This window comes from Ixodes scapularis, unplaced genomic scaffold (genome assembly GCF_016920785.2).
Source record: "Ixodes scapularis isolate PalLabHiFi unplaced genomic scaffold, ASM1692078v2 PGA_scaffold9__187_contigs__length_104089568, whole genome shotgun sequence".
In the NCBI taxonomy this organism is placed as follows: Eukaryota; Metazoa; Arthropoda; class Arachnida; order Ixodida; family Ixodidae; genus Ixodes; species Ixodes scapularis.
This window is the reverse complement of record NW_024609884.1, coordinates 6,755,140-6,769,147: the sequence shown is the minus strand read 5'-3', so window position 1 is coordinate 6,769,147 and position 14,008 is coordinate 6,755,140. Positions and strand designations below refer to the sequence as shown.

The 14,008-nt window shown below is 43.6% G+C and overlaps 1 protein-coding gene across 2 annotated transcripts in view; it reads left to right on the top strand.

The window, feature by feature from the left end:
• Positions 1-14,008, top strand: part of LOC8040654 (hemicentin-2) — a 381,503-nt gene that overhangs the window by 115,109 nt on the left and 252,386 nt on the right. For both annotated transcript variants that reach the window (XM_042287164.1, XM_042287163.1), the window contains exon 3: positions 7,043-7,153. In XM_042287164.1, the coding sequence (XP_042143098.1) occupies positions 7,043-7,153 (111 nt within the window). The remainder of the gene's footprint in view (positions 1-7,042; positions 7,154-14,008) is intronic.

Below are 14,008 nucleotides of genomic sequence, written 5' to 3'. Positions count from 1 at the left end.
GATTTAGTGCAAATAAGGATAGGCGTATACCAAGCCAAGGGATCGAGTCATTTTAAAAATCACTAATAATGATCCGTACAAAATTCTATCGCGGAAACTTTTTTTCTTTTTTAATAAACGAACATATGCTTTAGAAATGAAGTGTGGACTTTTTTTTTTTTTAAGTCTCTAACATATTGTTCCATGATTTGCAGAAAACTCTGTCCCCTAAAGTCATCTGTAATTGACGTGGTTTCAGTCGCTCTTCCTTCTCGAGGAAAATACGTCGGATATTTCGTGACTTTTCGTCTCTGAAAGACACGGTGGAATCGATGGGCACCGCAAACATTCGACCGCGAACATGTGATGGTTTAACCATGACATTTCATTAAGAGAGCCCAGGAAGATTAATGATGCGTCATACAGTACCTCAGAACTACTTGCGAAGCTAGAGCGAAGCGTTTCAATCTCTCCGAAAAAAAAAAAAGACATGGATGAAATCCGTGGCAGAAATGGAGTGCACGACCGACCAAGTGAATTCATTATAATCATCTACAAGCCGAGCAGCTCGGGATTTCCGCAATTTTGATGTTCCCCACTGGCTTCGCCATTTGTTTCATTTACTTTGTTTACTTTTACCTTTCGCTGTTAGCACGTCAATACCGTGCTATACGTCGAACAGACATACAGCATAGATCCGGAATTGATAGGTTTTTCATTTCTATATGTGCTGATAATGCCGAGAAAAACACGCGATCTGACTAATGTAATAGTGTGCTTCCTCTTTTACCCTTGAGCACGGTATTCGAAAAGTATGTTCGAAAAACGCCACAGCAGTATTTTACTATTGAAGTTTCAGAACGCGTTGCTTTTGCGACCCTGCGCTCTGAGTGGTTACGTGAAGTGAAGCGTCACAAAAATTACTTTAACATAAAGGTCCATCATGTCAAATGGTTTTATGAGGGAAATTAAAACTGTAAAAGCTTCGAGCGAATGTATGCATCACTTCGTATGAAGGGTACACGTAAATAGGCACTTTCTTCCCGTTTCAGGAGTGTTGAGTTTGTTTCAAGTAAAGACTGGGAGCAAATTTACTCGTGAAAAGGAATCAGGGAGGCCTACTTGGCAGACCAAACGCTCCCTGAATGGGCGCCTATATTTTATCCTTCGCTTTCAAAAAGTCTGGCTCCCGAGTTGAAACGCCCGTAGTCGCCCGTATCGCCATTTCTAGATCGTTGTGCAACACCCGTGCATGTGTAGTGTATTAGGGGGCCATTGTGGTGCCTGGAGCGCCTTGGATGCTATAGCGTCTCCTGACACCTCCTTCGACCGCTGCTCTCGCAAACAGCATCCCCTACTCGGGTCGAGCTTTTGGATTCCTGACCCGACTCTCTTGAATTGAGCGTGTTAGCCGTTTAGCTCCGAGGCCTGATTACCTCTGGAATACAGCTCTGTGGGCTCTGGTCAGCCGCGCAAGCAAGCAGCGTTATATCATACATTGTTTGAATGTTTTTGTTTTTTTTACTTGGTGCGTACCCGTACAGTGCACGCGTGTACGTGTGTGAAAGCGGCACGTTTTACAGGCGTTGTGTTTCGCCGACGACGCTGTGATTTGTTGTATCAAACTTTGGGGGACTGTGATTAGCTATTATAAGAAAATCAGTAACTTTTTTCTATGCCCGTTAATAATAAGGATGATAGGTCTTTAACCAACATGGTACGGTTATTCGACTTTGGTTCCCTTTCATTATATTGAATACGGCAGGTTTCTGTCGCTTATTGTATGCGTCTATGCCTATGTTTCACAGTCGATTATCTCATATTCTCAACACGGCCAACACCGTAAACCATAATCAAGTCTTAAAATAAATGAAAGAAACTGACCTTCGCTGAAAGTTCAAAAGAAAAAAATGAATGCCGTTTACAAATCCCTGTAACGCCGAATTGGAGCGCAGCTCTTGAGGAGGCGTAGGGAAGGGTACTGACGGGGGTCACGTCACCTGCGGGTAGTCACGTGACCCCGGGGGGGTCACGTGATCTCGGGGGGTCACGTGACCTCGGGGGGGGGGGGGGGGGGTCGCGTGACCTCGGGGGTCACGTGACCCCCCCCCCCCCCCCCCCCCCGGTTACGCCGACGGCGACGCCGACGCCGCTCAGGCTGGAAACGGGCCCCTAAGAGCTGCGCTCTAAAAGAAAAAAAAACAAAACAATGGCAGTCCGCCGGAATTAAAAACTCGTGACTGCTCTACCAGCGAAAAAAATGACGCCGGGACCCCTTAATCTCTGATCCAGGGTATATACATTTTTTTTTTCACAAGTTTTTATTCGCTGTTTGACGCCTATCGACGTGACGTATTTCACATCTGTGGGATAAAAAATATTACTTGGGAGGAGTACAGAAAGGTCCTTTACTCGGCGTCAACTTTTCTTTGCAACGCTGTCAGGGTTAGCGTATTTTTCACAGTACAGTTCCTCCCCCCCTCCCCCATCCTCCCTTCCGCACTACTGCGTGAGCTCGTCGCGTTGTTATGCGTCTTATTTTACACGTGTTCCCTTGCGAAGAAGGCAGCACTGTAGAAACTACGCCAGCCTTAATGCGTCACACAGTAACGTTGATGCCAAGTATATGAATTTATGGCCCAATAATTGAAAATTCCTAATTCTCAAAGATTCCCAAAATCTGGGCTCGACATGGAAGAATTCATCCAGCCCATTCTACTGTTGTATGTGTTGCTGTTTTATTGTTTTTTGTTTTTTGCCTTGACTTGTTTGTTAATAGGGACTCCGTTAGGATGGAATGCCTTTTGTCGCTGCTCCCTACCTGTCAATTCCGTTGAAAATTCAAAGTAAGAAGGAAAGAAATAAAAAGGGAAGAAAAAAAAGAAAAAAAGGTAAGCTACAAATAATTGCGGATTCAGAAAAGTAACTTGATTATCAAGCAGACGAGTATATATTTTCAAGTTCGTATCTGCCCGCAACTTAATTAGTAGTAACAAACTTTCGTCGAATATTGTTAACGTGACGGCCCAACGATATCCTTACGGACGCTTTCTGGATTAAAATATTAAGCACGTTAATAAAAAGGGTAAAAACAAATTTCTGGAAATCTTTCATCTTTATCAATCTTTGGCCGTCACGTGAGATTTGTTTGCAAAGATTATCGAGTAATAAGCGTACTATTAAATAAGAAACCTGCAATCCAGCTTATATTTTTACTTTGTTTTATATAATTATATTTTGTATTTTATATTTTATCATTTATTTATTAGTATTGTCACAACCACGATGCTTATTTCTAACGTGTCCCCTAAAGCAGTTTTACAACTGAGCTATACGCGTGACTAATAAATACCTAAACTCATCTTTCAAAAACAAATGTTAAAAAAAAATTTAGAATTGTAATAGACTTCCCTTCCCTGTCCCTACACCGCTCCATGCGAGTCTTCCATTAGTGAAAGTGGTGCTGTAGACCATCGAGCGATGAGCCCTTGAGGAGCTCCGTCGCTTTTTGCCTTCACAGCATCAACAAAGTCAAACCTCGTTCATTTGAACCGAGACTTAATATTGGGGAACAGGAAAAATCCAGATGGGGTCAGGTCGGGTGAGTAGGGCGGATGCTGGTGCTATGCTGAACCAGGAACGACGCGACCCACTAGGTTATGCGTGCCGACGCATTGCCTCGATGAAGGATCCATGAATGTTTCCTCCAGATGTTAAGCCATGTCGTTCCTGGCTCAGCGTAGCATCACCGTGTTGGAACACCCGCCCTCATCACCTGATCTAGCCCAATCTGACTTTTGCCGATTCCTCAAGATAAAAGTCTGGGTTGAAAGGCACGAGGTTTGACTCGATGCTGCGAAGGAAAAAGCGACGCAGCTCATGAAGGGCTTATCACTCGATGACCTATACAGCCATGGTGGCGGTAACGCGTCACTTTTTTCTGTAATGTAGTAACATACTCGTTAAATTTTTTTTTAATAGTAACAGGTAGCGTACTTACATTACTTATTTCAAGTAGCGGGGAACGTAGTTACTTTACTCATTACACCTTCTTCCCAAAGCCTGAAAAAAAAAAGTACACTTAAATGGTTTTCTTGTTTTTATATTTCGTTTTACCTTAAGTCTAGAAACAGCCGACGCTACGAGCTGATGGCGCCTATCTGACAACGTCAAAAGAGCACCATCACGGTGTTCCTCGTGTGTCTGTACGTGTTCTGTCATCGCTTGAATCAATCATACATACACAGAAAAAGCCTAGTGGCTTGGGATTTTGAGGCTGCTTGGAAGGTCCCATTAGCTTGCAGTGCAAGTAAGTAAGTTTATTTCCCATCAACACTGATGGCGGAGGTCGAGATAAAAAGCTGTAAAGTACAGCTGCGTCTGGACTTACGCTGAAACGAAATATAGGCGTCGAGTGATTAATTATTGCACTCATTCCACATGCCTTCAAAATTTTGTCCGTCTTTTCCCCGCGAAAAAAGTCCCACTTTGGGAAAATTCCAACGCCCACGCCCTTCGTCCCAGTGTCGAAAAAGGCTGTCGCCAAAAGAAGCTTACTATCGTTAGTATATGGATAAAAAGTAACGCAAAAGTAACGTGCGTTACTTTTTATCGGTAACGTTAACGGTAATGAGTTTCTTTGATGTAACGTAGGTCGGTAACGCGTTCCTTTATTTTGCAAATAACGAGTAACGTATTTCGCTACTTTTTCTCGGTAATGCCTAAAACACTGCCTACAGCACTGCTTTCAGCTGTGGAAGGTTTGGATGGAGTGGTGTAGGTATAGGAAGAGGGGATTACATAGAAGGAGACAATATTGCAATTACGAAATTTCTGGAATAAATTGGTTGAGTCTGTTTATTTAATAGCCACACCTCGTAAGTTATCTAAAATGTATTTATTTGTCTATTAAAAAAATAGGGCGACGATCACACGACGTGATGCGTTTAGAACGCGACAGCTGCGCTGCCTATTTGGCGATATGACGGTGACGATCGACTGACATTGCGTCGATCGTGCGTCATACGCTGATCTGATATTGAAATGACGTTGCGTTGATTTAGCGTCGCTACCTTGTTGATGAAGAAATGATTTTATGATCGGGATGTGTTTTTCCGCCAAATATAACGGGGAAACTGAATTGGTGTATAGATCACGTGACGTCAATTTTTCCGCTAATTTTAGCGTAGAACCTAATTTGTCTTTAGGTCCCAGGATGTCAGGTCACGTGACATTAATTTTCCCGCCAAATTTATCGGAGAAACTTTTCGTTTACGCTCACGCCGCCGAAAAACCGGGGAACGGACCACTGACAGCTGTCATTGTAGAAGAAGAAAAAAAAAAACAAGTTTTTTTGTTCTTTTTTTTAATGTGCGGATGGTTGTTTGGGATCAGTGCATAAAATAATGAAGGGCTACCACACGAAGCTTGAGAGATAAACATGTTTTCAATCATAAGATATTACGAAGTGAAAATAAATTTAAAAAAAATTATTTTCACGTGAACATGGAAAAAGGAAGAAGTAATTTATTCTTGTGATCGTTCTTCTGTTGCCTTGTTTTCCAAAGAGAAATGTTTCCGCTTGAGCAAAATTGGTGTTGGGTTTCATCGTCTTTTTTTGCTTAGGACTTATTCCCTCGGATATCGAATCCGCCTGACTTCCCACAAAGTAGGAAATGCATGTTTCATGCAGGTTTTTGTATCCCAAAACTATAACTGTTTTACATTGTTTAAAAAAATGTGAGAGGCGTGCCTACTTGCAAGCCGTCAAATCCATCTGCAAGTGTTTTCTTGCATCCTATTTTGACCTGTCTATTTTCGGTGGTCGATTATGTGAAAGTTGTACAACTCCACTTTAAAACAAAATCAGTAATTCCATTTATTTGTCTACGAGGGGCACAGTTATTGGGTGTTTTTAATTTTGTCTGTTTCCTGAAGGTCATTGTGCTTTCCCCTATACAAGTAGTTGCAACATTCTCGAGAAAAAAAAAATTAGTGACAAATTTTTATCAACGTCTGTTAGCGTGTGTATTATCTCGAATAATCAAACAGAATTAAAGAATTCCGCGTGCTTTCACGCTGTGCCCCAAGGATTAAACCAGGAGGAATTGGATCCTGTTCGTAAAGCTCATGCAGCGTTGTTTAATAAGTAACCGACAGAAAACGGCGCTTGTGGCGCTTTGTTCTTGTCGGACATTTTGCATTCTGGTGCGAAGCTTGAAACGACAACTCCGCCTAATAACGAGTTTTTCAGTGTTGCCTCCGGTGTTTTAAGTGGTATTTTTGAAATACTAGTAATAATTTGCTCGCTCGACGAGCCAGTGCTCGTTTCAGGCGTCGTTTTGCAAACTTTTGTCCTGCGGCAAAACGCAATCTGTCCGAAATAATCCTTCGAAACCGCGCGCTATGATGAGCTTAAAGCGCGTGATGCAGAATCGCAAAGAGCGCAATTCTTTGCGCGGCCAGCGTAAGTGCTGCTGTTACAACTAGGCAAGGACGGCTGTGACGTCACAATTTAGTGTTCTCTTAACGGGGTTAATGTTGTAAGGGCCATGCGAAAAACAATAGTCCAATGTACTTTTTTTGCCAGAAAGGTTGAAGCCGTTTAGTGCTTTAATCATGCATGCAATGATATTTTTATTTTTATTTTTTTAATATTGGGGACCGTAATCCAATATTTTGTAATAAAAAATAACAGTGAAAATGGAATGATTACATTTCGCTTAAGACGATTGGATAAATATTTGACTTTCGGATTGGTGTCGAAATGAAACATAATCTCAGGAAAGAGCAAGGTGATTTCGTGCTCTGCGCAAATCCAAATTTTCGAGAGAACAAAAACGCAAAACAGAAAAGCACTTTTTTAGTTCATTTACGGATCAGGCCGGGTAGTATTTCGGAGCAATGAATCACTTTTAATCATAGCATGAGACCCTAAACATATTCCAACATCGCTTTAAGTGGGTTTTTTTTTTTTTTTTTTGCAACTTGAATTTTTTTTTCTACTAAACTGTGATTTGATGGGTTCTTTCCTTTTTTCTTTTCTTTCCATTGATACTTTTAGGCCCTTTGGAACCTCCGGTGATTCGGGATGACGCTGGTGCCGTCCTGAACGAGACGGCGGGGCCATACGCTGAGGGCGACATTGCCACGCTCGTCTGCCAGGTCAAGGCAGGTGAGTGCGCTGGCTGTTCCCTGCTTCCGAGCGTTCAATTCCCCGAATGTTCTACGCTCATCGCGTATTCAAACACTAGCTATCACACCCGACCTAGACCCTCCTCCCGATCATTCTAAACAACATTAAAACAACGAAACTCCACATCGGGAGCAGGGGCCGTTTGCCCTCGGGGTATTTTTTTTTTTTTCGATGATACTTTTATTTTTGAAAGTGTTGAAAGAATGAGCTATCTACTAAAAGGGTGCACAGACACTAAGAGGTTTCTTTTCAACTTTAGAAGCGTAAGAAATTGGGTTCCCACCCCGGACTGGGCGACGACTCAAACAGCACGAATCGGGCAGCCCGGCTGGGGCCTACATGTGTCCCATTCTGTGTGCCACTTGGGAATGCCTTCGCTCAGATCGCTCACGGCTATGGGAATTGCTCAACTCGAAGAATTTAAAAAACGAGAAGCGTGTGCGCGCATGTTCATTTTGGGTGGAAATACCTGCCTCCTGTACGTGCAACGTCGCTTTTTTTTTTTATATAATATCACGGGAGCGTCGACCAGCGTACCGGTCAGTGGCGTATCAGAGAGCATGCACTACGGTGATATGAGTGAGAGTTAGCGCGTGAGCACAAAGCTGCGCTCACTCTCGCTGTTCTTGCCGCAGCGCTCCGTGATACCGACCGGCCGGCCGGTCAACGCTTGCGTGATGGTATTAAGAAAATTGCGAAGCAGTAGTTGCTACGTTCATATATGGCGAGCCTGAAGCCGCGACAAGCCGTGTGGACATGCTTTGCGTGGTACCGTTCACTTTCGTGTATGGTCGCCTTGGTCCGAAGTTCTGTAAGGTTGGAAAAACGACTATCGAGCGTGTAGGCGCGTATACTGCCGATAATAGGGAGTTTTCGTAGATCGTTTTCGCAGTCCCGCGATGTTCTCCGCAGCCCGCTGAGTTACCCGGAAGTCAACAGTCAAGGCCATCGGCGCGCAGGCGCAGTAGCGGCTTCTTCGTTGAGGAGGGCTTAGCGGAGGGGGAAACGCAGTCTACGAAAACTCTCTTATGACACGAGCTAAGAAATAGCGGTCTTTCCCTGAGTACAGTGTTAATCGGGTAACCTATAGCAGCTGGAAATCTTTTTGAAAATTTCCACCATCTCCCTTCAAAGTTACAATGTAACCTTTACTTAGTTATTATATGGAAACCTTTACCTAAAGGTTACAGTAGCCCCCCCCCCCCCCCCCCCCCTATGAGCTCTGCATTAAAACCGCTATGGTGACTCATAACATGTTGACACGCGAGGCGTGCGACGGTGCTCAGTTAGTTGGAAGTGCAAGTGTTTGGCAGGCGGCTAATTCTCTTCTGCCGTCCACGTCCATCCCAGTACACGTCTTGAGACAGCTTGAAAACTGCGTTTTCTTCCGTTACATTGCCATTAAAAATGTTCGAGCGCCTATTTTTCTGCAGGACACTCGGAGAGTTATTTCTGTAATTAAGCGAGGGAATTTGGAAAATGCTTTGTGCTTTGTGAGGAAGTAAACTCATATGCATTTTAGAGTATACTCTAAAATTGCCTATGAATATACTTCCCCAAAAGGCACTTGGAGAGCCATTCACTGCAATACAAAGGAGCTCGTCAAATCACAGCGCCGAAACTGAGTTTAGATCCAAAATAAAGTCTGCGAAGTGATACTGACACTGCCGTTTCAGATGACTGCATGGTTTATGGTCAGTGTCACATCGCGAATTTTACTCTCTTTTAAGTCTAAGAACATTTTCACCATCGTCATTATCCAAACTCCCTCGCTTAATTACAACAATGCTCGTGGATAGGCGAATTTGGACGCCCTGGAGGGGATTATGCTTGTCGGCAACTTAGAGGACGGAACAAATTTTCATAATTACTCCTCCTTCATTTACAAAGGCTCAAAGTTCCCTCCAAAATTGTACACAAAATTATAAGAAAACTAGGATATCGATCTCGCAAATCTCCACATTCATTTGTGAAGATTAAAGACGTAATTATTTAATACTACACGATAGAAATCATACTCAAAACGGAGTGTATACAAAACAAATATATATTTAGCTTAATAATTAACCAATAATTAACACGAACACGTGACGGCCAAGGCGATGGATGTTCTGGATTAAAACAAAACAAAAAACAGTCCAGAACAACTAAATAAATCGTATATTAAATATCCGAACACGAAAGGTTAACAAATTTTTCTTGAGAGTTATATTGTCTATAACACACCACGCAGCAGGCTCTTCAGTTGTTTTTTTTTTGGGGGGGGAAAAAAATCATCGGGGGGCACTTTGAGCAGAAGAGATTTTGAAGTACAGGGGGAACAGCGCACCCGCAGAACAGTCATTCAAATCAACATACACACAAAAGAAAGAAACACTTACTCAGCGCTGTTCCCCCTGTACATCATGAGCAACCAACTCGCCCGAACCTCTGTGTTAACAAGATTTTGAAGTAGAATCAATAGCTGAGCATCAAGAAGGTGGCGTTAATGGCGTAATAATAATAATAATTGAGTTGTATATTGGTTTATACAGCCAGACTTTGGTCAGCCTTAATGGCTGACTAACTTCCGGCTGTAGATGAGAAATGTGGCCAGCGCAGAACAACCGCTAGCCCGGGGGTCTTTAACGTGCACCACGCAGTAGAGATACACGACCTCACGCGGGTACAATGCTCATTCAGATCGAAACGGGTGGAGGTGGAGATTGAACCCCTGCCCGCTAGGAAGACGTCAGGGTGACTTCCTCGCGGGTACACGGAATACTCCTGCTGTGAATTCTCCCGACCTTCCACCCTGCACCACAATATTCTTGGTTACGGCTATAAAAGTGAGGGACGGCAAAGAGGACCTCGTCTGGAACCGCTACCTAAAATATAAACACAACGAAATGCCTTCACTATGCGAGCAGCGCTTCCTATTCAGGGTGTGTCGAACACTCATACAGTAGCACCCCTGTATAAGTGTATCAGTGTGCAATGGTACCACTCAAATCTTCATGTAAAACACAAACATTTCTGGGATGAAAGGCGGCGGGGTGGGGGTGTTGCATAATTTTATCACGATCTCTGCCTTTTAGAGCGCAGCTCTTAGGGGCCCTTTCCCGGCTTGAGCGGCGTCGGCGTCGCCGTCGCCGTCGGCGTCGGCGTCGGCGTCGGCGTAACCAAAGTCATCCCAAGGTCACGTGACCCCTCCAGGTCACGTGACCCCTCCCAAGGTCATCTCAAGGTCACGTGACCCCACGTGACCCCCTGAAGGTCACGTGACCCTGGGGGTCACGTGGGGTCATCTTGGGATCACGTGACCCCCAAGGTCATGTGACCCCTTGAGGTCACGTGACCCCTCCCAAGGTCATCTCAAGGTCACGTGACCCCAAGATGATCCCACGTGACCCTTTGAAGGTCACGTGACCCCTCTGAGGTCACGTGACCCTCGAGGTCACGTGGTCTCCTCCCCAAGGTCATCTCAAGGTAACGTGACCCCAAGGTGACCCCCACATGACCCCCCAGGTCACGTGACCCCTCTGAGGTCACGTGACCCCTCCAGGTCACGTGACCCCCCCTCCTCGAAGTCACATGACACCCCCCCCCCCCCGAGGTCACGTGACCCCCCCCCCCCCGGAGCATATTAAAGAATGAGGGGAGGAGGAGGAGAAGGAGGAGGGGTCTACCCTCCCCTCAGTACCCTTCACTCCTCCTCCTCAAGAGCTGCGCTCCATTTTGGCGTTACAGGGATTTGTAAACGGCTTTCACTTTTTTTGAAAGTAAGATAAATCTTAATTGATACGTATAAACAATTGGGCTGTACTGTAGGAACCAAACAATCAATTAAATTGCGTGCATATGTTTGCCAACAAAAGCTGTAATTAAATTGTTATCGCACAAAGAGGCAAGTGCTCTCGCCTGTTCCTGTAGTGTTCTTCATGTACTGCTTATAAGGAGAGGGATTAAAAGCGTGGAAACAAGGCCATATGATCATCTAATAGAAACTAATCGATCCCACTTCCACAATCATCTACTATACGTATTACCTCATTTTCGAACACAGATCACGCGCTGTCTGGAAGAAACTTTTCACAGATATTGGGGCTTCGGCGCCAACTGACAGGTATTTATTTCTAAACAAGCTTCAGCGCGCTATAGGGAAACCGTTTGTCACTTGTGGATATTTTTATTACTTCTTTGTTTATGTTAGATTTTAATCGTTAGAAACACAACAAAAGTATCAGTTTCCCAGAGGAACATTGTGTTTTCAATAGCTGGGCGTTGCGGAAGTACAAATAAATATATTTAATTTTATGTATTTCATTTATTTACCTTGAGGACCCGTTTCGAGGTATTACACAAGGGAGAGTAAGAAGACACTGTTTAAACACAGAAGGAAAAAAAAAAGAAAGAGGAAGAAAAAACATGGTACAATTACAGTGTAGTACAATTGTTAAATGGCGATAACAACAACTTAACAAATCACTATACAATTTTATAGCTCCTGCATTTGATACAAGAAAACACTGAGAAGTTCACAAAACATTGAGGCGTTAATTTTTATTACAGTGCAGTTGGGTAATAAATTCCAATCGTCAGTGACAAGAGGTAGCATGAAATTTGCGAGAAAAAAAATAATGAAGTGTGGATAAATTTGATTTTACACACAGTCTAAACCCTCGCGGATACTCGATCTGGGACGCTGAGAAGGATGATTTTCATCTCCGGATTGGGATAATATATTTTATGAGGGAGGGCAAATCGGGAGAGCCTTCGACGTAAAGAAAGCGTTTGGAGACCAGCCCGATTAGGAAGTGAAGTGATACTGCTATAGGAAGAGTAGTCGGAGTACAGGTACCATAGTGCTCTGTTTTGAATCTTTTTCTAGTTCGTTAGAGAGAATTTAAAAATCGTGACCAAATGGATTATGCGTATTCTAGTTGGAACAAAACCAGGGTTGTGTAAGCTAGCCTTTTGATTTCGGGTGAACAGAATCTCAGGTTACGTTTTAAGTAATCAAGTGTGCGGTTCGCTTTTAGAAAAACTTCGTTAACGTGGTTGTCCCATCTGAGATCACAGGTGAGGTAATGTCCTAGGTACATATACGATGTGCAGTGACCAATGTTATTGATACCTAGTGGTTAGAAAAATTAGAAGAGGTGATACGACGAGTGAATGTTAGTAACTTGCACTTTTCCATATTTAGGCTCATGTGTCAATTGTCACACAACTGTTCAATTGTATTGCAATTGTATTGAGGTCATCTTAAAGTGTTCTATGGTCATCTGGTGTTCTGATGGCTCTGTAAATGACGCAGTCGTCTCCGAAAATACGCACAGGGGATGATAGAGGCTTTGTTGAGTGGTTGATGTATGTTAAGAATAATAAAGGGCCTAGTACAGTTCCCTGTGGGACGCCTGAGATGACAGAGGACCTCCATGACGTTTTGTTATTGATGACTGTATAATGTGTGCGATTTGTGAGAAACTCTCTGATCCAGTCTATTATGTTTGGAGGACGTTTAAGGCTTTCTGCTGAGGCGTTGGTGAGGCACCCTGTCATATGTTTTTGAGAAATAAATGAATATTGCGTCAAATTGGAGTTTGTTAGCTAGGTTAGCAAAAAGGTCATGCTTAAAGTGTAACAGCTGGGTTTCACAGGAAACGTTTTACAGAACCTACACTGGTTCAAACATAGCAGGCTATTAGATTCCAAGTAGTTGATTACGTTTGAATATATGATGTGCTCGAGAAGCTTGCAAGGAACAGTGGTGATCGATTTCACCGGAAGTCTACGGGCTCGAGATATTGCGACATTCTTGTGCTATCAACTCCCGCTAAACACAGTGAATAGTGAACAACATGTATAGCCGACAAAACACACCAGTTACTAGGCTGTAATAAATCACCAAACTTTAAAAAAAGAAAACTTCCGAATGATTTTAATAGGTCAAAACGGCGACGCTTTTTCTTAACAATTTTCTGCAGGCCCCGGGAAAAAACTTAATTCTTAAACAAAATATACACTCGACCGCGGCGAAGCCGGGAAACGAGAAAACACATGCCCTAAGGTCAGAACGAATCACAGCGGACACAACCAAGCGCAGGCAAACGAATACTTATGTGTAAACTGGTCTTCGCAACAAACCAAGCTGAAGCCGTGACTTATACCTGTGCCACACGGGCAACTCGAATTCCATTTACAACGAATGACATTTGTGTGATCGGCGAATCCGCTCGCAATCTGTCGCGCGTGGAATGCGCTACGCCCGGAGTGTCGCGCGCTGATTGGCCGTCCGCTCAAATGTCATTCGTTGTAAATGGCATTCGAGTTGCCCGTGTGGCACGGGTGTTATATATATATACTTTTGTGTTTCAGAAGACTGGAATTAATACCAGAAATGCTTAGAATATAACTCGCGCCAATCGCAGCTGAGGAGGAGATCGACAATCCACTCAGACTAGGTGTCCAAATTCACCTTAAAGCAAACTATTAGCTGCGGAAAATAAGTTGCCAGAGAAACGGCTTCCGATGCTGTCCATGCTGCCCAAATTCTCCAAACGTCCTCTTTTTTTCTTTTTTGTTAGGGCCGCTTCGGTGACTTTTAGGAACACGAAGTGTAAGGGGCAACGAGGTATAGGGCCATGAAGTCATAAACTGGCAGCTTAAGTTGACTCCCAATCGGCCGCCGCCATGTTGCACATTTTTGACCACTAGACACGTGACCTTATAAGTTTACGTCTAGATTTTAACGAAGTACCGCGCACAAATAATTGCTTCTTGATCTTTAATAACAGTACGGACGAGATAAGTTATGTTTCGTTTGTTTTAAGTAAAAAATGTGCGTTTACG